A 26,205-nucleotide genomic window follows, 5' to 3' on the forward strand; every position below is an offset into this window, starting at 1 on the left:
CTCATGGACAGATCTGTAAATTAATTCACCACTTAGGTTTACCTTTTCTCTTTGGCTGTTAAAAAAGCTACAAGCCAAACTTGTGACCCACACCATGCAAAGTGGGCAGAGTTCTATGGTAAGCATTTAGCATTTGCCTTGTACTCGGCTCCATTTTATATTCCTGCATTTGGTTTGCTTTTCCCCTGTTTGTAATGTTGGTCATCTTTCCTATTCTGTGCTTCCCTGTAAGCCACTCTATAGTCTTTTTGGTCTAAGTTGGGGTAAGTGGGTGAATGAAGAAAGACAGAGAGCAGGAGAGTTAAAAAGAGAGGATGGAGTTTATAGAGCAATGCCTGTCATTTTCCTTGGCTCCATCATGTAGATTAAGTGAACACTCTAGCGCAGTGGTTCTCAAAGTGGGGTCCTTAGACCAGCAGCATCGCTATCACCTGTGAGTTTGTTAGTCATGGGCTTCACTCAATCTACTAAATCAGAATCTCTGTGGACAAGGCCCAGGAAACTGCTTTGACATGCCCTCCAGATGATTTTTGTGCACAATAAAGTTTGAAAACCACAGGGAAGCCAAAGAAAAATTGATTTCTAAACATAAATACTTTCTGTTTGCCCCGCCATACCCATTTATTGGTCAAGATAAGTAATGCTAGCTACTGCAGTAAACAACTCCCAAAATTTCATTAGCTTAACACAATAAAGTTTTATATTTTGCTCATGTCACAGTCCAATATAGATCACTGTGGGGTGTTAAGAGCTGTTTTATTAATTTGTCCAGCAAACCAGCTTCTTTCATAGTGAGGCTTTGCCATCTTCTAGGCCCTTGGACTCCTCCTCTGGATCCTCTGCATCCAAGAAGGCAGGGGAAGGAGGCAAGAGAGAGGCTTTAGTGCTGCTGTATCTGGAAGTAACACCTGTCACTTCTGCCCACAATTCTATTGGCCAAAAACCAGTCACATGGTCCACCTAACATGGGGTGGGGGGACTGGGAAATAGGGCGTGTCTGTGGGGTTAGGAGGAAAAGAAAATGGCTTTGGTGTACACACTGTTTGATCTCTGCCGCACCCATGGGCCTGAGTGAATTTCAAACTCCACTTGTTATATTTTGGTTTTTGGTTTCATTTTCTAATCAAGCTTTATCTTCTCTTTTTTAACTTTAGCACTATGGGACTGAGAAACACTCTCGTTGTGATGGCCCTCCTGCTGTCTGGTAAGCACCCTCTGGGCTTTATAAAGTCCTAGAATCCTCCCACTGTCTCCCGATGAACCTGACCTACAAGCTGGGGTTTGAGATTTGATGGGTTTTACTCACTTTCTATTCAGCGTTCACAATACCACATGCAAAAGACTTTCATGGAGAAGAAGGAAGTATCACAATCGAGAACAAGTATCTCAGCTGATGGCGGGCCCAGCCTGAGATGGAGCCCTACACCTTCTGTCGTCTCACACCCGTGGTCCTGGATGCACAGAGGAGGGTAGACTGGCCTGTCCATTGGTGCCCAGGGAGCTGGGGGAGGGTCCCTACTCTGACACGCCTGAGGCTTAACCCTTCTGCTCCCCTGTTCCCACTTCTGGCATTCTCACACTTTTAGGAAATGGCTGACAGGCTTCTAAACGTCTCCTTCCACCAGCGATCATTGTTTTTCTCGTTCCCTACCTTCCCTCTCCCCCACAATCCACTGGCCTCCCCACCAGCCCGTGCCCATAGATCATAGTTGGCACTGATTACTGGGAGGATCAAGAAACCCAGCTCTGCTACCACCTGCTTCAGTGACCCTCAGCTAATTGTATCAGCTGATTTACCGTCAGGATAAGGGACTCAGCTTCAGGGCTCCTCACTTGCACAGCTCTTTCCAAGCCCCTCCGAGACCCCAGGAGGAGCCCTAACAGTGTGGTCCTGTGTCTTAAGCCTTAGTAAAATTTTCATTAATAAGATATTTTAACCGCAGTAAGTTAAGACCACTGTCTCTTTCCACTGCGACTTTTCGACTTTTGTCTCGATCACATTCTCCCCATGTTGAGTGGCACTGTAGTGGCCATGGGCATTTTGTTTTGTGTTCTGTATTCTTTTTCTGAAAGAGCTCTTCCCCCTCAAAGGAAATTTTAGAAGTGTCAGGCCTCACAAAACCCAGACCTTCCCTGTTTACTGCTCTCTTTGAGTTTCAGTTTCATCTGTAAACTGGGGTTGGCCGAGGTTCCTGCCGCCCATCCTGTGACTGGATGCCTTTAGTTTCTCCTGGCCCATCCCCTTCCTGCTGCTTGTTTTCCCCACCCTTAGCAACGAGAGGGAAGGCATCCCGTCCTGGTGTGGGGCAGACAGGGAGGGGGAGCCCAGCCTGCTGTTTGGCTACAACAGCACACAGGCTGCCCCTGACTAACTGGCCTGGCCATGAGCTTACCTCCTTCTGATAGCCACACACCAGGCCCTTGGCCACTGTCCTTGTCCCTGCTGTGGGTAAAAGGAGTCAGGCTACAAGGGAGAGATGCTCCCTGAGATTGATGCTGGCTGGGACAGGCCTTTTGTGATGTGTTTTCTGTTTAGCACCTTGGAGCTTGTTGGGTCTGTGCTATAGATGTGCTGCCTGATCTATAGATGGGCTAACTGATCACTTTACTGACTTAGGTCATAACAGCAGCTTCCACCTCCCAGCACCAATATGACCTGTTACTCTAGCTCTTGGGGAGGTAGAAGTTATGTGTGAACAAGAGAAACAGAGAAAGGGGATAAAACAAAGCTTTGCAGGACATTATCCAGCAAGAACCCCTTCCCATCCCACTTCTTATTTTATTTATTTGACAAAACAGAGATGTAGTGCTTACTTTGTGCCAGGTACTGTTCTAAGCATTTTATAAATATGAACTCACTTAAACATCATCATAACTCTCTGCTTTAGGTCTTGTTATGATTCCCCACTTTACAGCTGTGCAAACTAAACCCAGAGAGGTTAAGTAATTTGCCTAAGACAACATTGCTAATAAGTGGCAGAGCTTGGATTCACACCTAGCAGTATAGATTCAGCCTCTCTTCACTTCACCTTGACATTATGCTGTTCCTCCTAACTCTTGCTAGGGAACTCTCCATAATACTATGATTTGTCCCTTGGGGACTCAAACAACTTTGATAGATAACGTGGCTTGTGCCTTAGCCAAGTTCACAAGTTCCCCACCAGGTACATCCTCCACCTTCCCAGCAGCTGACACCTTAGCTGTCCCTACAGCTCGGGCCCTGGCCCTTCTCATACAGTGACCAGCCCAGCTCTTATGACTTGGGAGAGAAGAAAGAAAAATGTCCTGGAAACAGTTTTTCAGAAAAGCCTGGATTGAGATACCATTCACCACCACCACCCCCCCCCAAACTTTCTGACTCTGCACATGGAAAGTGAGAATAAAACTGAGAAACCTTATCAAAACTGAGTCCAGGTGTCACTTTTGCCCTTGCCTTGCATTTGAAACTGCTTGGACACTTCCTAAATTCTAAAAAGAGAGTTATCAATATTGAAACTTTAAAAATAACTCCCCCAAATGGAAGTCATTTAAGCTTTATGGTGGTGAGAGAGTAGTAGTTATATTTTTGGCAGTAGAAATTTAAAGTGGGATAGGAAAATGGTGACACCTGATTGGAAGATAACATTGCCAATACTTAACACATGATTAAAAATAATAAAACAGATTTCATTCTTTTTTAAAGAATGAAAAAGAATCTATTTGAATTTTATCTTTCTTCTCAGGGCACATCTCTGCTTGCTAGGCTGGCAAGCAGTGACCTGCCCATAGGCAGGAATCCAAAGGGAGAAAGGAGATGCAATTGACCCAGATAATCCACAGCAAAAATGCAGGGCTGAATAATTCATCTGACAGCAGAGATAAAACAGTACAGTGAACTAATTCTGTTTCTCCTTTTCCCTCCATATGTTTTGTGTCCTCTCCTAGTCATGGAAATCAGACATTGTAGTTGCTGCCGTGGCCCATGAGGCGAAAGTTGGACGAGAGTTTAAAACCTAAAAGGGCGAGAGGGCAGCCATGGCCTTGCAGAATTAGGTTATAATTTGTGTTTTGTATTCATAAAGCTAAAGGAATGTTGAAGTGCCACTTGCAAAGGCACCTCTAACTGTCCAGCTCTGTTGGCTGCTATCTCAGCACCTCCAGCAGTACTTAAAGCTGGAGTCAGAGTGGTATTTGGAAAATCAGTAGCTCACGTTATCAGGAGGAAGTTTCTTCCTAGTTTGACTTTCTATGGTTGCTCTTATTGTCTGGGGGTTTTCTGGGTCCTAAGGCTTCTCATTTCTCTTGAACAATACCTCTGGTTCAGTTAATGTACCAGGAGTATAGTTGGCGGTCTTCATTCACTTTAAGATTTACATGAAATTGGCTCAAACCCTCATTTCCTATCTTGTGTAAAGGTCTACTGTTTCCTCCCAGGTTTCTGCATGTTCCTACATGGGTGGCTGCATGAGGATTATGTTTAGATGATTACTTTGACTTCCACTTCCTGTTGCTGTTGATAGTTGTCACTATAATCACAGAGGTGAATAGATAGATAGTTCAGACGTAATTCCCAAATTCCCAAAGAATTGTCATGGAGCCTAGTAGTTCTCCTATTGGAGTCACCCCTTTATGTTAAGGTACTGTCTCAGAGGCCTTTGAAATAGATGTTTGCTCCCCAGTAGGGAGTATCTTACTTCCGAAGTAGTGGATCATTTTAGTAGAGTATTTAGTAGGTTCCAGAGAGAATGGGCTGTCAGACAAGTTAATTTACTGGAAGATGGTCACTGAATAGGATAAGTAGAGGGCTGATTGGGAGCAAGAGTGAAACTTGTAGGGAAGAGAGAGGCTCCAATGGCAAACAGACTACTTTGGGAAGGAGCAAGAGTTTGAGAGACTGTGGCGCTGTGGCTTGTTTTTACTCTGTAAGAGATCTTAATACCATTTCCAGAGTATGCAACTCGGGATTTTGGCCCCCTCGGTACTGTTAAGATTTACAGAAACAAAAACACTTGTAGCCCTTCCTTTATAGCCATGGCCAGGCATAGGGCCAAGTTCCAGGACCTCAAAATTATGAAAACTCTTTCAACAGTCTCTAAGAGTATTTATCCATTCTTGGTTTCATTTTCACTTTCTTTCATTCATTCTCCCTATAGATGTCTCCATTGAAAAGTAGTCAACTCCCTCCACTACTTAAAAATCACTCCTCTGGGAATTCCCTGGTGGTCCAGTGGTTGGGACTTTGCCTTCCAAAGCAGGGGGTGTGGGTTAGATCCCTGGTCGGGGAGCTAAGATCCCACATGCCTCGCAGCCAAAAAAACCAAAACATAAAACAAAAGCAATATTGTAACAAATTCAATAAAGACTTTAAAAATGGTCTACATCAAAAAAAAAAAAAAACACTTTAAAAAGATAGAAAAAAAAAATCACTCCTCTGGTCCTCACTACAGTGTAATAGGCAAGAGAGTAAAACTAGTTATATATAGTTGTGACCACAATATATAGGCAAATCCCTGAATATGTTCTATTCAATATTGTTTCATACACACTTTCTCATGTTTCTAAATTCTTTTCATTTTTATAATTCTTGAAATTGTATTAGTCCAGTGGGTTGAAATGCTGTAATTTGCTTTATTTGTATGTGTGTGTGTTTTACTCATTCAGAAGTTATTGCCCCATTGTCTTCTTTGGTTTATGGTTGCTAAGGAGCTTTCATTCTAACTGTCATTGCTTTATAGGTATTCTTTCTTCATTTTTTTTAAAGAATGAAAAGATTCAATTCAATACTTCTTCTTTGTAAATTTGAAAAAATATTTTATGCTTTTTGTTTAGCAGCTTCACCACAACATATCTAGGTGTGGATTTATCCTCATTTATCTTACTCGGTACTTAGAACACACTTTTGATCTGAGGTCTGAAAAGTGTTCTGCGTTTGGCAGTGGGGGGAAGCCACTGACAACATCTGCCAGGGAAGTTTCAGCAGAGAGGTGGGGACAGAGGCTGGGGATGGAGGCAGCAATCTCCACTTACTCTTTCAGAGAGTTGACTAGAGTCTGTCATACAGAGTGAAGTGAGTCAGAAAGAGAAACACAAATACCGTATGCTAACACATAAATATGGAATCAAAAAAAAAAAAAAAGGTCATGAAGAACCTAGGGGCAGGACGGGAATAAAGAAGCAGACCTACTAGAGAATGGACTTGAGGACACGGGAAGGGGGAAGGGTAAGCTGGGACAAAGTGAGAGAGTGGCATGGACATATATACACTACCAAATGTAAAACAGATAGCTAGTGGGAAGCAGCCACATAGCACAGGGAGATCAGCATAGAACAGGGAGATCAGCTCTGTGCTTTGTGACCACCTAGAGGGGTGGGATAGGGAGGGTGGGAGAGAGACGCAAGAGGGAGGAGATATGGGGATGGATGTATATGTATAGCTGACTCACTCTGTTATACAGCAGAAACTAACACACCATTGTAAAGCAACTATACTCCAATAAAAATGTTAAAAAAAAATAGGAGAAAGAGAAACTAAAAGCAGTAGCAGAGGGTACTGCTGAAGTAACTGCTGTGAGGAAGGGAGAGGGTGGTGAGCAGGGCGAGCAGCTCAGAGGCCAAGTTAAGTGGAACTAGAGACTACCAATTTGTAATGTCACCAGCCTGATCAACTGCATAACTTCCTCCAGGAGTGCTCAAACATTCAGTCCTAAGAACAGATATGTAGATCAAAAGTAGATTGCTCTTGGGATGAAATCTGCACAAGGGGGCAAGTTTATTGAAGTTGCTTGCAAGAGAATGATTGAAAAAATATTCTATCACTGTGCTATCCAATATGACAGCCACCGGCCACATGTGGCTATTTAAATTTAAATTAGTTAAAATTAAATAAGATGAAAATTCAGTTTCTCAGTCATACTAGCTACTTATTAAGAGAGTGCTTTTGGAAAGCACTGCATTATAGGGTCTAGACTGGACAGAGCTGAGGTCTTAATAAAGTTGAAGAACAGATGTAGGAAGAGTAATCAAGAGCAAACCTTGGTGGAAAATATCTTGTGGACAGAGATTGGTACATTGAGATTCTAGGGGCAGAGGTGTTCTTTGTGATAAGGTTTAGGATTATGTCATGGGAAAGGGGCTGCTGAAATAGCCTGTGGATGAAGATCTTTGAAGTGGAAACGATCAAAGACCTTTGAGGCAAGGGTGTTGGTAAACTCATCCATGCCAAAGTCACCCAATTTGATAGGAATAATTGATTGGAAAGAAAGACCTTGCATCTAATGACAAAATTCTTCAGAGAGCAAGGAAGTAGTGACAAATGATTAGTAGCTAACAGCAGTGAGGGAGGAGAACACCTCAAAAGGGGAAGAGTGTTGCTCAAGGTCCCTCTGATGTGTGATAAAACAAGCAGTGGCTGGAGGCATGTGACATTCTTTGGGTTGGGCCAGATTTCAATGAAAGCACAACCCTGGGGGAAACATTTGATGAAGAGTTTGAAGACATAGAGGAGTTTATTACAATGGAATGAGGCTTCCATAGGGCCTAGTAAAGCTTTGGAGGAAGTTTAGTAAAGAAGGGAAATCCATGAGTACAGATAAGCATAGTAATATGAGGACGATATGACCCTAGAATACATAAGACATGCATGCGGGGTAGTAGCTGGGGAAGACTGAAGTCCCAGGTGGGGTCAGAGACCTCACAAAGTTAGAAGACTGTAGTTTTTGTCTGACAGACAAACAGTTTCTTGCTGATGACGTCCTCAAGTATCCTTTGAAAGAAATGTCTCCAGCTGATTAGGGAGGTGTCTAGATGGATTCTTGAGTGCCTAGCTCCTATCATCATCATAGCAACCAGTTATAACTAGACCCAGACCATTTCTATGACTCAAGTGCTAGGAAAGAGAGAGAATCGCGATGCTTACCCTCCAGTGGAGCCCAGCAAGTCCTGTAGCTGGGTGGCATAAGGTTTGGGGTCATAACAGGGGAGGCCTGAAGCCACTTAGAAAAAACAGACTTTGAGCTAAATCTTCCCCATATCATCAGAGAGGCAATTAGCATGCATAGCTCTAAGTGATGTCATGGAAGCCAGTGGTTGGCAAGGAACTATGGAGTAAGTTGTGAAATACTTTCAGTTGCCCTCAGAATGGACTTCAGAGTGATTTCCACCCCAGGGTGAAGAGAGAGGGTTTGGAGAAGGATGGATGGAAACAAATTTTTCTTGTTCTGTCATCTCTCTGTTCCACTCTGGAGGCAGAGATAGAAATACTCTATTGCAGCTTCTCAAACTGGAAGTCTGTTAAAAATGCAGATTCTGACTCAGAAGGTCTGGAGTGGGGCCAGGGATTCTGCATCCCCTTGGGGATGCCGATGCCTTTAGAGCACAGACCACACTTTCGGTTGGCAGGTGAGAGGGGAACAGTTACATGGGTGGAAAGAAAATTCTGTATAATCTTTGGGAGAGGGAGCCTGAGTCTTGGACCCCTCTGTGAGTGGAGAGAATGGGTGGGCAGGAGAAGAGGCTCTGTGAGGCTCTGTAGAGAAGCAACCCTAAGTCAGGAAGACAGAAGAAGCCAAAGGCAAAGTCATTTCCAGGCCAGAGGCACTGCTGAATAATAACGTAATGGTGACTGTTAACTGGCAGAATTTTCAACTATGTGTTTGGTTTCCCCACCAGGTCATCTGCTCTATATCATATGGCAAGTTAGTGATAAAACCAGTGTGAGTTTCCCCAGAGATAGTTGCTAGAAGCTTTTACAGTAGGTGACACCCTTACATTATCATTCAGAGTTTAGCAGAGGAGTACCAGCACCCCAGGAGTGCCTGATAAGTAGTTACTGAACACAGTAAGTCTTCTTTAGGTCCCCCTTTCACTGTTCCAGGTACCCAGGTAGATTTTCCCGCCTCCCTCCAATATGGGAATGCATCTTGTACAGACTGTACTTTCTGCTTTCAAGGGCTTCACAGGCTTCTAGTGAGTGTAATGCAATAGGCAGTGATTCAAACTTGTGCCGACTCTCACTGATGCCTCGAGTCCCTTCCCATAGAGTTCAAGACTACCCCAGGCACCCACCCCCTTGATTATGGTCCTCACTGGGCCACTCTGCACACAGTTCAGTTTCACCAAGTGCATGTCTACTCCCTCTTAGAAGAGAAACCTATTGATCAGATCAATTTAATTTCTCCTTCCACCCCTCAAAGAACGCCTCAAAGCTTCCCTGGTAGCGCGGTGGTTGAGAGTCCACCTGCCGATGCAGGGGACACGGGTTCGTGCCCCTGTCCGGGAGGATCCCACATGCCGCGGAGCGGCTGGGCCCGTGAGCCTGCGCGTCCGGAGCCTGTGCTCAGTGAGAGGCCCGCGTCACGCCAAAAAAAAAAAAAGAACGCCTCAGATAACTCCTCTCATCTCCCTCACCAACCTGCTTCTCCTTTCCTCCTTAATGTCAACATCCCTTTACTGAAGTCTGGAATGATGAAGCTTTACTTAGAACCCATCCTAACTCCCTCCCCAAGGTGGCGTCTAACTTCATATTAACTAAGAAACGGCATTTCTCCCCTAACCCTGCACTTCTCACTCACCACTACTTAATTTCTTGGCCGGGTCTCAAGTAATTCTGTGATCCAGAATAGGTCCTACAGAAACCCTATAATCAATCACTTTTAAGGAGTGAGGAGACCCAAATCCCTCCACAAACCCCAATATGCCCTCAGGGATGAAAGCCTTTCTCTGAACTCTCCCAGTACATTCTCCAGGGGTTGAAAACATTTCCAAAAGCAATGCATGCTGGGGAGAGCAAGTCTGTAGTACCTGGGGATTCCCCAGTACTCCAAAAGTACATCCTCACCTTCCCATTTATGATTCATTTCCAGCATTTCATTCATGTATCTTAAATGGTCTTCGACCACCACAATCCCATCAGATCTGCCCAGTTCTCTTTCTGATCTCTGAAAGAGCTTAGCGAGTTCACAGAATAGAAGCCTTGGTTGACCATTTGTGTCATTTCCAAACTGTTTTATACCCTTGAGAGAGCTGGCATGGGAGCAGCAGTCATGAGGGAAACTTTATAAAGGGAACTATCTGAATTTCAAAGATATCATTCACTGTGATCCCCAGCTACCAAGGCATAATGAAAGGAGGGATATCGGAACTCTTTTCACCACAGCAGGCCAAGGAATAAGGGGAGAGGGAGGGGAGAAGGGAGCTTTTGGTCATGGTGAAGAAGTAATGGAGCCTGTAACAGCTACAGTGAAGAGAATCAATATTCAGATTATAGGGAAGTAAGCAATGGGTGAATGAGTTGTCTAACTTTGCTGATTTTCTCTGTTCTGGGATTTAAATTCACAGAACCATAGCACTGGAAAGAAACTTAGAACATTTAGTCCACCCCTTCATTAAACAGATAAGGAAACTGAGCCTCATAGGAGTTGCAGTTTGCACAAGGCCACCCAGTTAGTTATCAGTAGAGTGAGGACAAAAGCCCCTTCCTTTCTGCACATGCCAATGTGTATGCACAGTTCCAGAGTTTAATATCTACTTCTTCAAGATCATTACTGATAAGATAGCATCTGGGTATTGTATAAAGAGAAATGGAGTTTCTGGGGTTTTTTTTTCTTTCTTTCTTTCTTCCCTTTTGTGTCTCTTTCCCCACTTTCCACCTTCCCTTCTTTCAGGTGCTGCTTCCTTGGAAAGTCAGGCATTTTTCAATGAGACTGGAGACCTGCCATGCCACTTTCCAAACCCTCAAAACCTAAACCTGGATGAGCTGGTGATATTTTGGCAGGACCAGAATAAGTTGGTTCTCTATGAGCTGTACAGAGGCCAAGAGAAGCCTCACAATGTTCATCCCAAGTATATAGGCCGCACGAGCTTTGACCGGGACAGTTGGACACTGCGACTCCACAACGTTCAGATCAAGGACAAGGGCTCGTATCAATGTTTCATCCATTATAAAGGACCCCAAGGACTGATTCCCATCTACCAGATGAGTTCTGACCTGTCAGTGCTGGGTATGTAGCCAATGGCGCATTCAGATCCGGGGCCGTCTCAGATGAGACTGCAATAGGTGGGGGAGAGGGCCGCCTCGAGAGAGGCAGAGGACAGCCAATTCTGGGAAGCCTGTTTGAAGGGACTGCAGGGCTTGGGAGTAGGAAACTAAAAGTCCTTCGTACTTTTTATAGTTTACTTCTGAATGATCTGTAAGAATCTGCTCTGGGGACCAGATAGAGCTAACTAAACCAAGGTAATGTGGCTAAGTGAAAACCATGGGTGATTTGGCCCTTAAGTTTATATGAACCATATAGGTCTCAAATCTCTTTTACATTCATTTTCTCCTTTAGTCCAAGAGTTCTCACCCACTAAATCTTTGCCTGGAGCTCCTACCTAGGGTGACAGCTGGCTGATTTGGGCTTTCCCTTCAGCCTCCTGGAGGTTGCTTATGACTTGTTTGCTGCCCAACCAAAAGCCCAGTAGACAGGAGGGAAATAACCCAAGGCACACAATCCAAAAGCTGACAAACCAGCTCCCTTGTTTTTCCAGGCCTTGAAAAACCTAAATGTCACTACAGATTTTTTAAAATTAAAATACAGTAAAATTATTTTTATTTTGGTGTACAGTTTGGTGTTCTATTAATATGAACTTACATATAGATTTATATAACCAGCAATATAAACAGGATACAAATCATTCTCAGCACCCTAAAAAAATTTCCCCATGCTATACCCTCATAGTCATACCCTCTCTATACCCATAACCCCTGTTTTGCAACTTATAGTCTTATCTTTGTGTGAATGTCACATAAATGAAGTCATACAGTATGTAACCTTTTACGACCAGCTTCTTTTATTTAACGTAATGTCTTTGAGAGTCATCCAAGTTGTTGCATGTATCAAAAATCTGTTCATTCTTATTACTAAGTAGCATTTTGTTTATCTACTCAACCCATGGAAAGACATTGGGTTGTTTTCAGTTTGGGGCTATTATGAATAGATTTGCTGTAAAAATTCATGTACAAATTTTTTGAATAAACATAAGTTTTCATTTCTCTAGAGTAGATACCCAGGTGTGGGATTACTAGGTCCAGATTAATTATTGTTAATGAGGTTTAAAGTAGGTAACACCATGGCAATCCTCCTTCTACCGGCCACATCACATACAAGCAGAGTGCTTAAGGAGTAGGTGGATATAGCAAAACTTGTAACAATATCATGCGAATCACTGAAATTTTAGAAACAATATTCTAAATTATAAATTAGTATGTAGAACCTGCACAGTACCTACTGACTACAGAAGAAGAGCAAGGGATTTGGCTGGCAGAAGGAGCTAGCCCTCCTGTTGCTCAGAGAGCACCTCCTTGATTGGGGTAAGCGGGAAGTAAGCATGGTGGCCCCAAACTCCATTCCTGAAAAACAAATGTGGGATCATTATGTGGCTCTCACCGTGGGCTGAGGTCCACAATTTAGACACCCTGAGGCCTGCCAGGTGTGCCCCCAGTGAGTTCCCAGGATACCTAGTTATTTGTTGTTCCCTTCTAGATACATCTAAATTTAAACTGATTTTTTTTTATATCTCTATTCTGCTTTCAGCTAACTTCAGTCAACCAGAAATAAATCTAATTCCTAATCAAACAGAAAATTCTAACATCATAAATTTGACCTGCTCATCTACACAAGGTTACCCAGAACCTCAGAGGATGTATATATTGCTAAAAACTAAGAATTCAACTACTGAGTATGACACTGTCATGAAGAAATCTCAAAATAATATCACAGAACTGTACAACATTTCTATCAGCATGTCTTTTTCCATCCCTCCTGAAACAAACGTGAGCATCTTCTGTGTCTTGCAACTTGAGCCAACGAAGACACTGCTTTTCTCGCCACCTTGCAATATAGGTAAGCCTGACAGTTTCTTTTATCAGGTATTATACACAGATGGGTAAGGCAGATCATCCAGTGTCCCCTGCTTGCCAGGAGACTCCAACTGGGCCATTTTCATACTGTTAGGAAAGACCCAGACAGAGGGCTCCTGTTTCATCTGAGTGCTACAAGGTCCAAGAGGCTATGAACCTATGCTGCTCTTGAGGAAGCACGTTCTTAGCCTTGACACTGGCCCAGTCTTTTGGGCTACCTTTAGATAGAAGATTCTGAAGCTTAGGTTCGAAGATGCAGGATTTCTCCAGGCTAAAATTCTTCCACTCATTAAAACACACACACACACACACTTTCATATATACATACAGCACTTGTTATGAGTACAAAACCATTCTAGACATTGTTGGTTTCAGGGGAGAAAACCAAAAGGTATAAGACACGCTCTCTGCCCTTCTAATAGAATCAGAACTCCACGATGGACATACATGGTAAATTGGATTGTAAAAGGATTGAATTAGAATCTAAATTATATCCCATGGAAATATACAACTAAATTTAAAAACAAGAGTGACCGATAATAAGATTTATAGGCATTCAGAGATAGGCAAGTTCTTTGAGGGTCAGTGAAGGCTTCCTAAAGAACATGGGACCTTATATTACCATAACAGAAATAAATGGGCTTAATAAGTGTGGTAAAGAGATGACAGGTACTCAAACTTGTGGTATCTTCTGAAAAATTCTGAAACAGCATTCAGGCTTGGGAGGTGAGAGGGCCACAGTCTATTAGCAGTATCTGCCATGGGCACAGGCAGTGGTGGCCATCAGTACATATGTGTCAAGGAAATACGCAGAAGCAGAAACGCTTGTGGCATGTTGACAGTGTAGTATGGGGGCCAATCCCACTGGGAAAGGGTTGAAACTAAGCAGTGTACACTAATAGGAGTCTGCCATTTTAAATTCCTGGCTTTGCCCTAGAATACATCCATATTCGAGACCCCACTTTTGAGGAGCAGTAATTGCAAGAGTCTCTCCTGCAATAAAGGCACTCTGTACCCACACTGCCTTCAACACTGCCTGTTCTGATCCTGACCCCTCCCCCCACCCATCTGCCTTCTGTTTGCCTTGGCCCCTCCTCCAGCTCTGGACCCTTGGTTTGCCCCCTCCTAAGGCATCCATCCAGCTCCTTGCTCCATCCTCTGGCTTTAATGCCTCCCCTCTCCTGGTGTTTCATTGTTCAAACATAACTTGGCCTCTTGATGCATTCTTACGGACAGTCCCTGGGGCCAGTCCCCACCAGCCAGCTTAGCTGTACCAGTGGGCCAGTCCCCTGTGCAGGTGCTGATTTCCTTCTGATCAGACACCTCTGACCCTTGACAGTTCAGTAACTAGCGAGGTCACCCTGTCTGTCCTGGTTGCTTCCACTGTAGCCTCTCTTGGCCTGATAGAAGCCTCTCCCATGCTGTCCTGAAATTTAGCACCTTCTTGGCACTGCCAACATCACCACACATGACACACCCTGGGGCTCTCTGCCATGACTCCCACAGGAGCAGAGCCTCGCCACCACTAGAGCCTCATCGTGGCTCACCTTTCTGCCGTTTCTCAACTGCTGCCAAAACCTTCCTAGCTGCCGCCATCTTCAGAAATGTTTCAGCTCTAGCTGCCTCAGGAAGATGGGGCTTGCCTCTCTGTGTCCCTATTCTATGGCTAGATCAGATATAGGTTAGGCCCTGTGTCAAGGAATCTTTTTGGGTATCAAAAGGTAGCAGCCTCCATGTTAACAAGTATTACCCTCCTTTACTGGGATGCCAAACAGGTTCAAGTGAGATTAAACTGGGATAGACACAAAAAGTGTTGAATGTGGCCTGCAGTACCAACAATTCCTTTTCTTAAGGTCCCATAAACAGGGCATGGGTACACAAAATGCCTCTAAGCTAATGGGAGTTCAGCTGGTCCTATTCTCCAATTTGAGATTAACTACCAGACCTCTTCCCATAAATGTCTATAAAATAGGCCACTCAGTCCTAATTTTTCCGCCCAAAGCCTGTTTTTTAACTTCCTGTAAGTTTAGGAGTCCTTGTGCAAGGAAGTAAGTCCCGACTTCCCAGGAGCTGATTCTAACCCTGATCCTCAGGGCATGAAGACATATCAAAAGTTTTCCAGTATGAGAGACCGGCTGAAAGCCATGCTTGAGGTAGTCCACCTAGACATCAGGGGAAAGAACAAACAAACCTGGAGATGGGGGCCTGTAAAGAGGCTGCTATGTTTGTCCGGGTGAGAGGTGTCTGGAGCCTGATTTAGAGATGATAGTGGATGGAGGAATTACTATAAGAGAAACTTCAAAACGTGGGGCCCAGGGTTTCCCTGGTGGTGCAGTGGTTGAGAGTCTGCCTGCCGATGCAGGGGACACGGGTTCGTGCCCTGGTCCGGGAAGATCCCACATACCGCGGAGCGGCTGGGCCCGTGAGCCATGGCCGCTGAGCCTGCGCATCCGGAGCCTGTGCTCCGCAACGGGAGAGGCCACAACAGTGAGAGGCCTGTGTACCGCAAAAACAAACAAACAAACAAACTTGGGGCCTGACCACATAGGGGGCTGAGGAAGCCGGATGCTGCCCAGATGACTGTACCTTCAGAGCCTCAGTACAGGTATGTTACCCAGAATCCAGAACCAAGGGCCAAGGTGACCCTCTTCTAGATCATGGTCATTGTCATCTCAGTCTCTGGGAAGGGAAGGCAAGGCAGCTCAGTCCAGGCACTTGGTCAGAGTCACTGGCTTGGTTCTCAGTCAGCTGCCGAGGCCCTGAGACTGGGATTTTCTATGGCCCAAATCATGTGGATTTCAGGCTGCTCTGGCAGTAGAGCCCTGAGGAGATGCTGGCATGTAAATAAAGAGAAGAGCAGCAATTATAAAGCTTTTTTTTTTTTTTTTTTTTTTTTTTTTGCGGTATGCGGGCCTCTCACTGTTGTGGCCTCCCCCATTGCGGAGCACAGGCTCCGGACGCGCAGGCTCCGGACGCGCAGGCTCAGCGGCCATGGCTCACGGGCCCAGCCGCTCCGCGGCATATGGGATCCTCCCAGACCGGGGCACGAACCCGTATCCCCTGCATCGGCAGGCGGACTCTCAACCACTTGCGCCACCAGGGAGGCCCTATAAAGCTTTTATAATCAACCTTCCTGGCTGATTGAAAACTTGGGTTCATTTTTAGATGCAAAGCCGCCTGTGCCAAGCCCCCCTGTCCCAGACCACATCCTCTGGATTGCAGCTCTACTTGTAACATTGGTCGTTGTGTGTGGGATGGTGTTCTTTCTAACACTAAAGAAAAGGAAGAAGAAGCAGCCCGGCCCCTCTAAAGAATGTGGTGAGTCAGTGCTTGTCCTCTCTGCAGATTGCCACTTTGCAGCTAACTTCCCAATCAGCTGCCTTCTGGAGCTCGTTGGCTGAGCCCAGTCTGGCAAAAAGTCAGCAGGTGTTTGGAGGAAAAGGTTCCCTCAGGGTTTCGAGCCCATATATATGGGACTCAGCAGCTGATAAGGTTGCCCAGATTTCCAGGAAAGGCAACACTTCTAACCTAAGGTTTACAAATGTACTTCTGGTTTCCAAACAAAGCTGATTATTCCTTGCCTTACCTACTTTATTTCATGAGGTTACTGTGAGAATTCAATGAAGTAAAATGGTGAAAACACTTCTAAATGTTCACGATTATGGACCTGATGATGTTCAAGCAGGGATGTTTGGTGGGAGAAGGGGAGGATTAGGTGACCATAAGATTTGCCTTCTCATCTCTAAAAGTCTCGGTTTACTGAGAAGTAAGTTAGACGAATTATTCCCCACTGACTTTAAAAAATAATATTAACTCATATGGATTACCAAGTAGTACATATCCATTACCAAATATACTGAAAATAAAAATCACCTATAGTTCTACTAGTAAGAAAAAATGATTATGCCGACATTTTAGTGTAAAACTTCCAGATTTTTCTATGTATTAATCTGTTATTTTTCCATAAGTGGGATAGTATTATGAGGACTGTTTTTCACAATTTGAATAATATAACATGTACTGTTTTCTAACTTTTTCATACTAAATGTTGGAAGAATATTTTCAGTGTCACTAAGTATTATTCTACAGCATCATTTAAAATGGCTGCAAGATACTCCATTATGTGGATACACCTTAATTTATTTAACCAAGTCCATATTGTTGGACAGTTGGGTTGTTCCCATAGTTTTGCTATTTTAAACAGCACTGCATTGAGCAGCCTCCCCATTGACTTCTGTTGTAAAAATGCCCTGTGTTCAATGGGGGGCAAAGTGGTCCCCGACTTTGTAAGAATCTCATGCCTGTTTGTGGTTTGGGCTGGTTTGGATGAAGTTGTAGGATAAGCTTGGGCTTTATCTCAGTAATTGCCTCCAGTAAAGTTTGGTTGGTGCTAATAATTAAGGTAAAACCTTCTTACTCACTTATGGTAAAAAGCACAAGATGAGTAATGCTTCTGGTCAGCATCTTAAGATTTCAGGGTGCTGCTTTTAAGATCCATCTAGAACATAGATGGATGACATTAGCAGTCATTCATTTCATCCAGCTGTATTCCAAAACCAAGAAATTTAGGAGTGATAATCCAGTTTCAATACATTAACACAAAGCATATGGCAGAGCCATTCAAACTGCCAAAGTACAGGGTACACTGAGAGATTTCTATGATACACAGTGTAAAATTCAGAGTGCAGGGTCAGATGTACAGATATATCATGCTTGTCCAGGCTTTGACTTTTCAAAATGAGCGTTTTGAACTTCTCTTTCTCTCAATCTCTTTGCCATTTAGAATTAGCTAAATGTGCAGAAGCAACCTTCTGCTTGGAAATAAGCTGTCTCCTAAATCTGGTTTTGCATTGGAATGATTAGCTTACAAACGAAACAAAGAAAAGGGATGGAGAAAAGCCAAGTAAAATGTTTCTTCCCCTAAAAAGCAATCAGAAAAATTCAGGAGACTAGATAAAGGGAGTTAAAGAGGATGTGTCTGTATACATGAGAGAGTTGTAAGGGTGTCTGTTGCATTTGAGATGGTCAAATTGAGCTATGAGTATTAAAAGGCAGAAGACCACAAGAGAGCATAGTACATATACGACCCCCTCAAGAATGTGATAAAGAATATTGGTAGATAAAAGTTGTTTGGTCAGATAGTCACATGTGCCAGTAAGTTTGGTCAAAGAAAAGAGCCTTGATATCCCTGGAGGCGGGAGATGTACCAAGTAACTATGCCACGTAGATATGAGATGTTTGTAAAACTGGGTTTTGTAACTTTAGCAATGTCTGCTCTTGTTTGTGGATACCCCTGGCATTGGCTGTATGATAGGCAGAATAATGCCACCAACAAGATATCCACCTCATATACCCCAGAATCTGTAACATGTTATCCTACATGGCAAAAGGGACTTTTCATACGTGATTAATATACTGAGTTTAAAATGATGGGTTTATCCGGGATTATCCAAGTAGGTCCAATCTAATCACGTGAGTCACAGAATCCTTCCCACCTGGATTAGAAAGATGAAATGGAAGGAGGAGAGATCCAAAACTTGAGACAGGCTCAACGCACAACTGCTGCCCTTGAAGATGGAGGAAGGGGCCGTAAGCCAAGAAATGTGGGTGGCCTCTAGAAACTGGAAATGGCCCCCAGCTGCAAGCCAGCAAGGAAATGGGTATCTCAGTCCACAAGGAACTAAATTCTGCCAGTAGACAAACATGGAAACAGTCATGACCCATCCACAGAGACACAAGCTTACTGATGAGTAGAAATTTCTCCAACAGTGCAGCTTCCTCCTAACCCAATATTAATCCTCTTCTCAGAGGAGACAGTCCTCCAACTAACTAACTTGGCATCAAAAGTCCTTTCCAGTGATTGTTCAGTAGTTACAGTTTTTGTATTCCTCAACCGTACATATTTACCCTGTTTAGGCTGTTAAATGAATAAAAGGGAAATGCCATGGTTGTTCTAGCTGGTTTCTAATCTCTCTTCCCTTTTTTTGTTTTGTCAAATAGGGCAGTTAAAGCATGAGAAATTGTAACCTTCAATTACTGTCTTTTCCCAATCAGAAGTTACCCTCTCAGCTTACCCATTGGGGAGAAAGACTAAAATAGCTCCTCCTGAAGTTTTACTTCCTCATTTGGTTCTTGTCTGACTAAAATCTGTCTTGTAATAGTGTCTAGCAACCTACAATTTTTACAACTTGCCTCCCTCCTCCAAATTTGGAAGAGCCTCGGCTCTTTCAGGAATGATTTCTTAAAGGGCAAATGTCTTTTCCAAAATAAATCATTTTTAACCACCATTTAAACAGAAAGTTTCACAGGGCTTAAAAACTGAAACTAGGTGATATCATCATATCTACTCTTCAAAATGCTAAATTTGTAATCAAATCCAAAAGTTTAGAAGCTGTCTTTTTATTGTCTGCTTTCATTTTAAAATAGAAGCTTTTAAAAAAAAAACGGTGGTGATTTTGTCATGAGTATGAAAGGATAATATTATTTGTGTTGGTGTACAGACATCCTGAAATACTGTATTCAGCTATAAGAACCATTATTTTTAAGAGGAACTTTGACAAAAATAGAATGTAACTAGATTTACAAAGTATCTGGAAGATCAGTCAAATATACAATGGAATATTACTCAGCCATAAAAAGAAACGAAATTGAGTTATTTGTAGTGAGGAGGATGGACCTAGAGTCTGTCATACAGAGTGAAGTAAGTCAGAAAGAGAAAAACAAATACCATATGCTAACGCATATATATGGAATCTAAAAAAAAATGGTACTGATGAACCTAGTGGCAGGGCAGGAATATGGACGCAGACATAGAGAATGGACTTGAGGACACGGTGGGTGGGGTGGGGGAAGCTGGAGCAAAGTGAGAGTAGCATTGACATATATACACTACCAAATGTAAAATAGATAGCTAGTGGGAAGCTGCTGCATAGCACAGGGAGATCAGCTGGGTGCTTTACAATGACCAAGAGGGGTGGGATAGGGAGGGTGCACGGGAGGCTCAAGAGGGAGGCGATATCGATATGAGGATATATATATGCATATGGCTGATTCACTTTGTTGTACAACAGAAACGAATAAAGCATTGTAAAGCGATTTTACTCCAATAAAGATGTATTTAAAAAAAAGAAATATCTGAAATAACTGAGAATGCTCAGCCAGGGGAAAAAAAAAAAGCCTTGGGGAGGACACAAGTGCTGCCTTTAAATATCTAAAAACTGCCATAGGTTGCAAAGATCATACTTAACTGAGGCTCTAAAGGGTATCTCAATGAAGGTTATAAGAAGGTAGAAGGAAATGAGAGACTTTTCTAACAGTTAACGCTCTTTTAAAATTATATAGAAGACACAGACTTTTCCTTCCTCCCATTAAGGATTAACTACTACAGGAATTGCCCTCCTGCCGTAAACAACTAGAATCAGACAAAATATATGCAACAACTGTTTTCAGATATTGGACAACAGGCTACAGAAAACTATAGTCCCTGAGAGAAGGGAAAAGATGAGGTGAGCCCTATGATTGTCCACAACTTACTGCCTGGAGTCAGTTTCTAGGCTGCTCTGAAGGCAGGGGGAGCCCTAATACCAAAACTAGAAAAAGACATTACAAGAAAAGAAAACTACACATATCCCTTGTGAACATAGATGCCAAAATGCTCAACAAAATTAGCAACTGAAATCTAGCAATGTATTAAAAGTATTATACATCATGATTAAGTGGGGTTTATTCCAGGAATATAAGGTAAGTTTAACATCCAAATATCAAGCAATAAAACTCACCTATTGAAAGACTGAAAAGAGAAATCATGTGGATACAGAATACATGTCAATGGATACAGAAAAAGCATTTGGCAAAATTAGTACCCATTCATAATTTTTAAAAAGAAAGATAAACTCTCATAAAAGTAGGAATACAAAAGAATTTCCTCAACTTGGCAAAGAACAGCTACTAAAATCCTTTAGTTAGCATCATAGTTAATAATAAAAGACTGATTCCTTTCACCTAAGATCAGGAATAAGGCAAGGATGTCACTCTCACTGCTTCTGTTCAACCTTGTACTGGAGGTCCTAGCCAGTGCCACAACTCTACAAAAAGAAATAAAAGGCATACATATTGGAAAGAAAGAAGTAAAACTGCCTTATTTTGCAGATGACATGATCATGTTTGTAGAAAAGCCTAAGGAATCCATTAAAAGCTATTAGAACCGATTTAGTGTAGCAAAGTAGCAGGATACAAGGTCAATACACAAAATCTATTGTTTTTCTACATACTAACAACAAACAATTGCACACTGAATTTTTAATACCATTTACAGTAGCATCAAGTAATATTAAAGGCTTTGGAATTAATTTTTAAAAACAAGTACAAGACCTGTATGTATACTGAAAACTAAAAAACATTACTACTGACAGAAGTTAAAGTAGACCTAAATAAATGGAGAATTATGCCGTGTCCATCCATGGTTTAGAAGACTAGCTATTAAGATATCAGTTCTCCCAAACTGATCTTTGGTTTCAATGCACTATCAATCAAAATCCTGGCAGGCTCCTTAGTGGAAATTAAAAAGCTTATTCTAAAAGTTATGTGGAAATGTAAAGGATCTACAATTGCCAAAACAATTCTGAAACATGACAACAAAGATGGTGGACTTATACTACCTAATTTCAAGATTTATTATATAGCTATAGTAGTCAAGGTGTGACACTGGTGAAAGGACAGACACATCAATCAATGGAACAAAATGGAGAGTCAAAAAATATGATTTTGTCAACTGATTTTGACAAAAGTGCCAAGTTAATTCCATGCAGAAAGGATAGTCTTTTCAACAAATGGTATTGGGTCAGTTAGATATCCACATGGGAAAGTATGAACCTAGACACCCAAAAACATAACTTGAAGTGGATCATAAACCTAAAATAAGAGCTAAAATTTAAAAACTTTTGAAAGAAAACATAGAATAAAAATTTTGTGAGCTAAGTTAGGCAAATCTCAGATAGGACACGGTAAGCACAAACTGTATTATAAAAAGATAAGATTGATAAACTAAACTTCATCAAAATTAAAAATGTTTGCCCTTTGACTTTAAGAAAATGAAAAGTCAAGCCACAGACTGGGACAAAATGCTTGTAAAATATAAATATAATAAAGGACTTATAACCAGAATACATACTTATATAATACTACTCAGTAATGAGAAGACAATCCATATAACAAAAGGCAGAAAGTAAAAGACTTGAATAGATACTTCACATAAAAATATACACAAATGGCCCATAAGCACAGTCACACAGTCATAACACCATTAGTCATTGGGGAAATACAAATTCAAACCATAATGAGATACCACCACATGCCCACTAACATGGCTAAAATTAAAAGGACTGATAAATATCAGATGTTGGAGAGGATGTGAAGCAACTGAAATTCTTATGCTCTACTATACAACTCAGCAATCCTTGATATTTACCCATGAGAAATAAAGACATATGTCTTCACAGAGACACACACACAAATGTCCATAGCAGCTTTCTTCATAATACTGAAAATCTGGCATCCTGAATTTTTGCAGTTGATGAATGGATAAACAAATCGTGCTATATACATACAATGAAATACTGCTGAGCTATAAAAAGGAATGGACTACTGGTAACATAAAACAACATGAATGAATTTCAAAAGCATTACGCTATGTGAAAGACACTAGGCACGAAAAGACTACACATTACATGAAATCCTGGAAAAAGCAAAACTACTGTGGCATTAAGCAGATCAGTGGTTACAGGGGATGGGGTGGGGGGAAGGAATTGATTGAAAAGGGGCTGGAGGGAACTCTTTGGGCTTATATAAATGTTCTATATCTTGGTTGTGGTGGTAGTTACATGCCTGCATACATTTGTTAAACTCATCAAAATCTGTATGGAAAATGATTGGATTTTACTGTGTATCTTACCTCAATAAAACTGATTATTTTTAAACACACACACATGCACACACAAAGAGAACTGTCAAAAACAGGAAGTGTTCAAAACCATTAGGGGTGTTGTTGAAAGGATTGCTGTGGTCCCTAAATTCCACCATGGACCCTGGGTTAACAACCCCTGCTATAAGGCTCAGAGTGGGACAACAGCACGGTCATAACAGTCAACACAGAGGAATTTTCACCCAAAGTTGCATCAGTAGTAAGTCCATGTCAGTAGGAACTCAGGCTTTGGGAGGTCTAGTGCACTAGAAATTTACCACTTGAACCTCTCCATGCAACCTTGTGTATTATTTGGTAGCACCAGCTGGCTAACCCATTTAAGCACCAACATCTGCAAGATTTCCTTTTCCTCCTCCTTCTAAACCTTTCTTTCAGAAAAGGATTGGAAACTTTTTCCCCCATCACTAAATGATTGCTAAAACTAAATGTATTATACCTCCCAGGAGTATTTTTAGTTTAGTAAAGAATAGAGCTGTAAGTAAAACCTATTCCCAACATTAGAACTTAAGGCACAATGAACAAAAGAAGGCATTTACTTTTTCGATGAAAGAAGCTCCTTCTCAGTCCCCATGAAATTTCATCAAGGAACCATCTATTCCACATATATGGCAACAACGATTTCTCTCTGAGTCCTAGGACTTAGGAGCCTCTTCAAACTTTCCCTCTTTTAGTATTTATGGGCAATACATTTTCTGAAGTTGTTTTTGTCTCTTTCAGAAACCATCAAAATGGAGGGGAAAGAGAGTGAACAGACTGAGAAAAGGTGAGTCCTGACCCTACAACATTGTTGAAAGAGGTACAATCCCCAGAGAGTCTATAATTTAACTAGGCTTGGTCTGAGGCATGCTGGGACCTCAGCATACATGAACTAATGAAGAGAAAAAGGAAAGTGAGACTAGTTAGGACTTGGAGGAAAATATCCTAGCTATAAATGGATGGCAGTGTGCCCTATGCACAATGCCCAAGGGTCATGGCAAGTTCAGTTGTGGTCAAGTAAAAAATTAATACCAAAAGGGTCTGATGTGGTGATCATGGGCTGCATCTTATTCACCATGGTAACCGCAGTACCTGGCACAGTGCCTGGGTGTCCTACATGTGTGGATTGAATAAATAAATAAGTGAGGAGTGATAATACGTACCCTCTAGCCTCAGTGTCTTTGCATCTGCTGTGCCCTCTGTTTGGAATGTTCTTTGCCACTTCTTCACCTCATTCTTCAGATCCTGACTCAAGTTGCACTTTCTTAAAAACCCTTCCCAAACTAGATTGTGTCAGCCTGTTATAGTATCATGTGGATTCCTGTGTTTTTTCTTCATAACACCAGGTTATACTTATATACTGGTGTAATTATATTATTAAACTCTATAAACTTAACTAAATCAAACTTTATAGAGGGCAGGGAATATATCATTGAAGCTCATCATTGTGCTGCCAGAACCTAGCACAGTGCCTGGCATATAGTAGGTGCTCAATAAATTTTTTAAACTGTGAAATTGCAGCAGTAGATATGTTTGGATCTATAGAAAGTAGCCTTTTAATAATACTAACAGTTTTCAGTAGTTGTAATTTTCATGGTGAATACAGGTTGAAAGATGATAAGACTTATAGAATTTACACTCTAATGGTTTGATAAGTATATAACATGTTGAAAAGGAGTTTTGTGGAAAAATAAACATTATTCTGGGCTTTACTTTCTCTTACGTTTGCTTTCAGCTGAGCAATAATTTAAGATGTTTGTTTGATTTGTACTTATTTTTCATTTATTTGGCTTTCCTTCTAGATCCTTTACCTAATCAAATTCAAATAAGAACAGCACTTAAGTAACCCTAAATATGGCATAGGGAGAAGTGTGTATATCCTTTTCTTTATATTTTCCTTTGTTCACGTATGAGGGCTGTGGAAGGCAAAATTTGGTGAGGTGCTTTTTTTCTTTAAGAGTTCAAGTTTTCAGATTGTTTTAAAAAATTCAATTTATTCAAACTAAAAAAAATTTACCCATTTCTCCCACCTCCATACCTCCCCCCCAACCTCTGGCAACCATCAATCTGTTCTCTGTATCCATAAACTGATTTTTTAAAATTATTATTATTCATTTATCTTTAGATTCCACATATAAGTGAAATAATATAGTATTTTTCTTTCTCTGTCTGACTTATTTCACTTAGCATAATACCCTCGAGGTCCATCCATGTTGTCACAAATGACAAGATTTCATTCTTTTTTATGGTCTACTGTATGTGTGTGTAGGTGTGTGTGTATCACAATTTCTTTATCCATTCATCCATCAGTAAACACTTAGGTTGTTTCCATATCTTGGCTATTAAAATAAATATTTGTTGAAAGAATGAATGTATGCATGAAGGAATACACAAAGATTCCTGGTGATCCATCCTTTCACAGCATGATGCAATCAGATTGTCTGTACTTCCACCCACCCTGAGAAACTGGACTCTCAAGAATATCAAGGCTCTGGTCACATAGTCATGGGGTCAAAGCAACCCTAAGTCAAAAACCTGGTCACAGGGCTTCCCTGGTGGCGCAGTGGTTAAGAATCCGCCTGCCAATGCAGGGGACACGGGTTTGAGCCCTGGTCCAGGAAGATCCCACATGCCGCAGAGCAACTAAGCCCATGTGCCACAACTACTGAGCCTGTGCTCTAGAGCCCGTGAGCCACAACTACTGAAACCTGCACGCCTAGAGACCGTGCTCTGCAATGAGAAGCCACCGCAATGAGAAGCCCGCGCATCTCAACGAAGAGTAGCCCCTGCGCACCACAACTAGAGAAAGCCTGCACGCAGCAACGAAGACCCAATGCAGCCAAAAATAAATAAATTAAATAAATTTATAAAACAAACCTGGTCACAGAGACACAAGTCATGATCCCAGGGTGCACAGCTCCCAGTGTGCCCAGCACTTCTCTGGATACACCAGCCGCTGTGAGTCTCGGAATCCAGGATGTTGAGCCTAGGTGCTGAGATCTTGCCTGTCCTGTCAGACTTAGTTCAGAAGTGGTCCGGAAGAGCTGCGGAGGGAAGGCAGCAGGGAAATCAGCATAGGGCAGGGGCAGGCCCAGACACAAATCAAAGATAGTAATTTAGGAAGTGTGGACGGTACATCTCCACCTCTCTTCAGTAGTTTATTTCTCCTCATTGCTATTGCAATGTCCCCTTATATTCTGCCCTATCATTGAAATCTAGAAAGAGAAAGTGGCTCTACTGTGAAATCTCACTGAATTCTTTTCTCTGTTTTTCCAGAGTAGAACTCCAAGAACCTGAAAGATCTGATGAAGCCCAGTGTGATATTAACATTTCAAAGACAGCCTCAGGCGACAGAAGTGCTACACATTTTTAA

The 26,205-nt window shown here is 42.1% G+C and overlaps 1 protein-coding gene across 2 annotated transcripts; it reads left to right on the forward strand.

The window, feature by feature from the left end:
* Positions 1 to 1,158: 1,158 nt before the first annotated feature.
* On the forward strand, positions 1,159 to 26,205 carry CD86 (CD86 molecule). 2 transcript variants are annotated; one of them, XM_060099928.1, is made up of 7 exons: positions 1,159 to 1,204; positions 9,257 to 9,277; positions 10,641 to 10,976; positions 12,552 to 12,860; positions 16,043 to 16,195; positions 23,574 to 23,619; positions 26,109 to 26,205. In XM_060099928.1, the coding sequence occupies exons 1-7, from the start codon at positions 1,159 to 1,161 to the stop codon at positions 26,203 to 26,205; spliced, it is 1,008 nt and encodes a 335-aa protein (XP_059955911.1). The 2 variants fall into 2 exon arrangements, with proteins under 2 accessions (XP_059955911.1, XP_059955913.1); XM_060099930.1 differs by lacking the exon at positions 9,257 to 9,277.

Source organism: Mesoplodon densirostris, chromosome 5 (genome assembly GCF_025265405.1).
Source record: "Mesoplodon densirostris isolate mMesDen1 chromosome 5, mMesDen1 primary haplotype, whole genome shotgun sequence".
In the NCBI taxonomy this organism is placed as follows: Eukaryota; Metazoa; Chordata; class Mammalia; order Artiodactyla; family Ziphiidae; genus Mesoplodon; species Mesoplodon densirostris.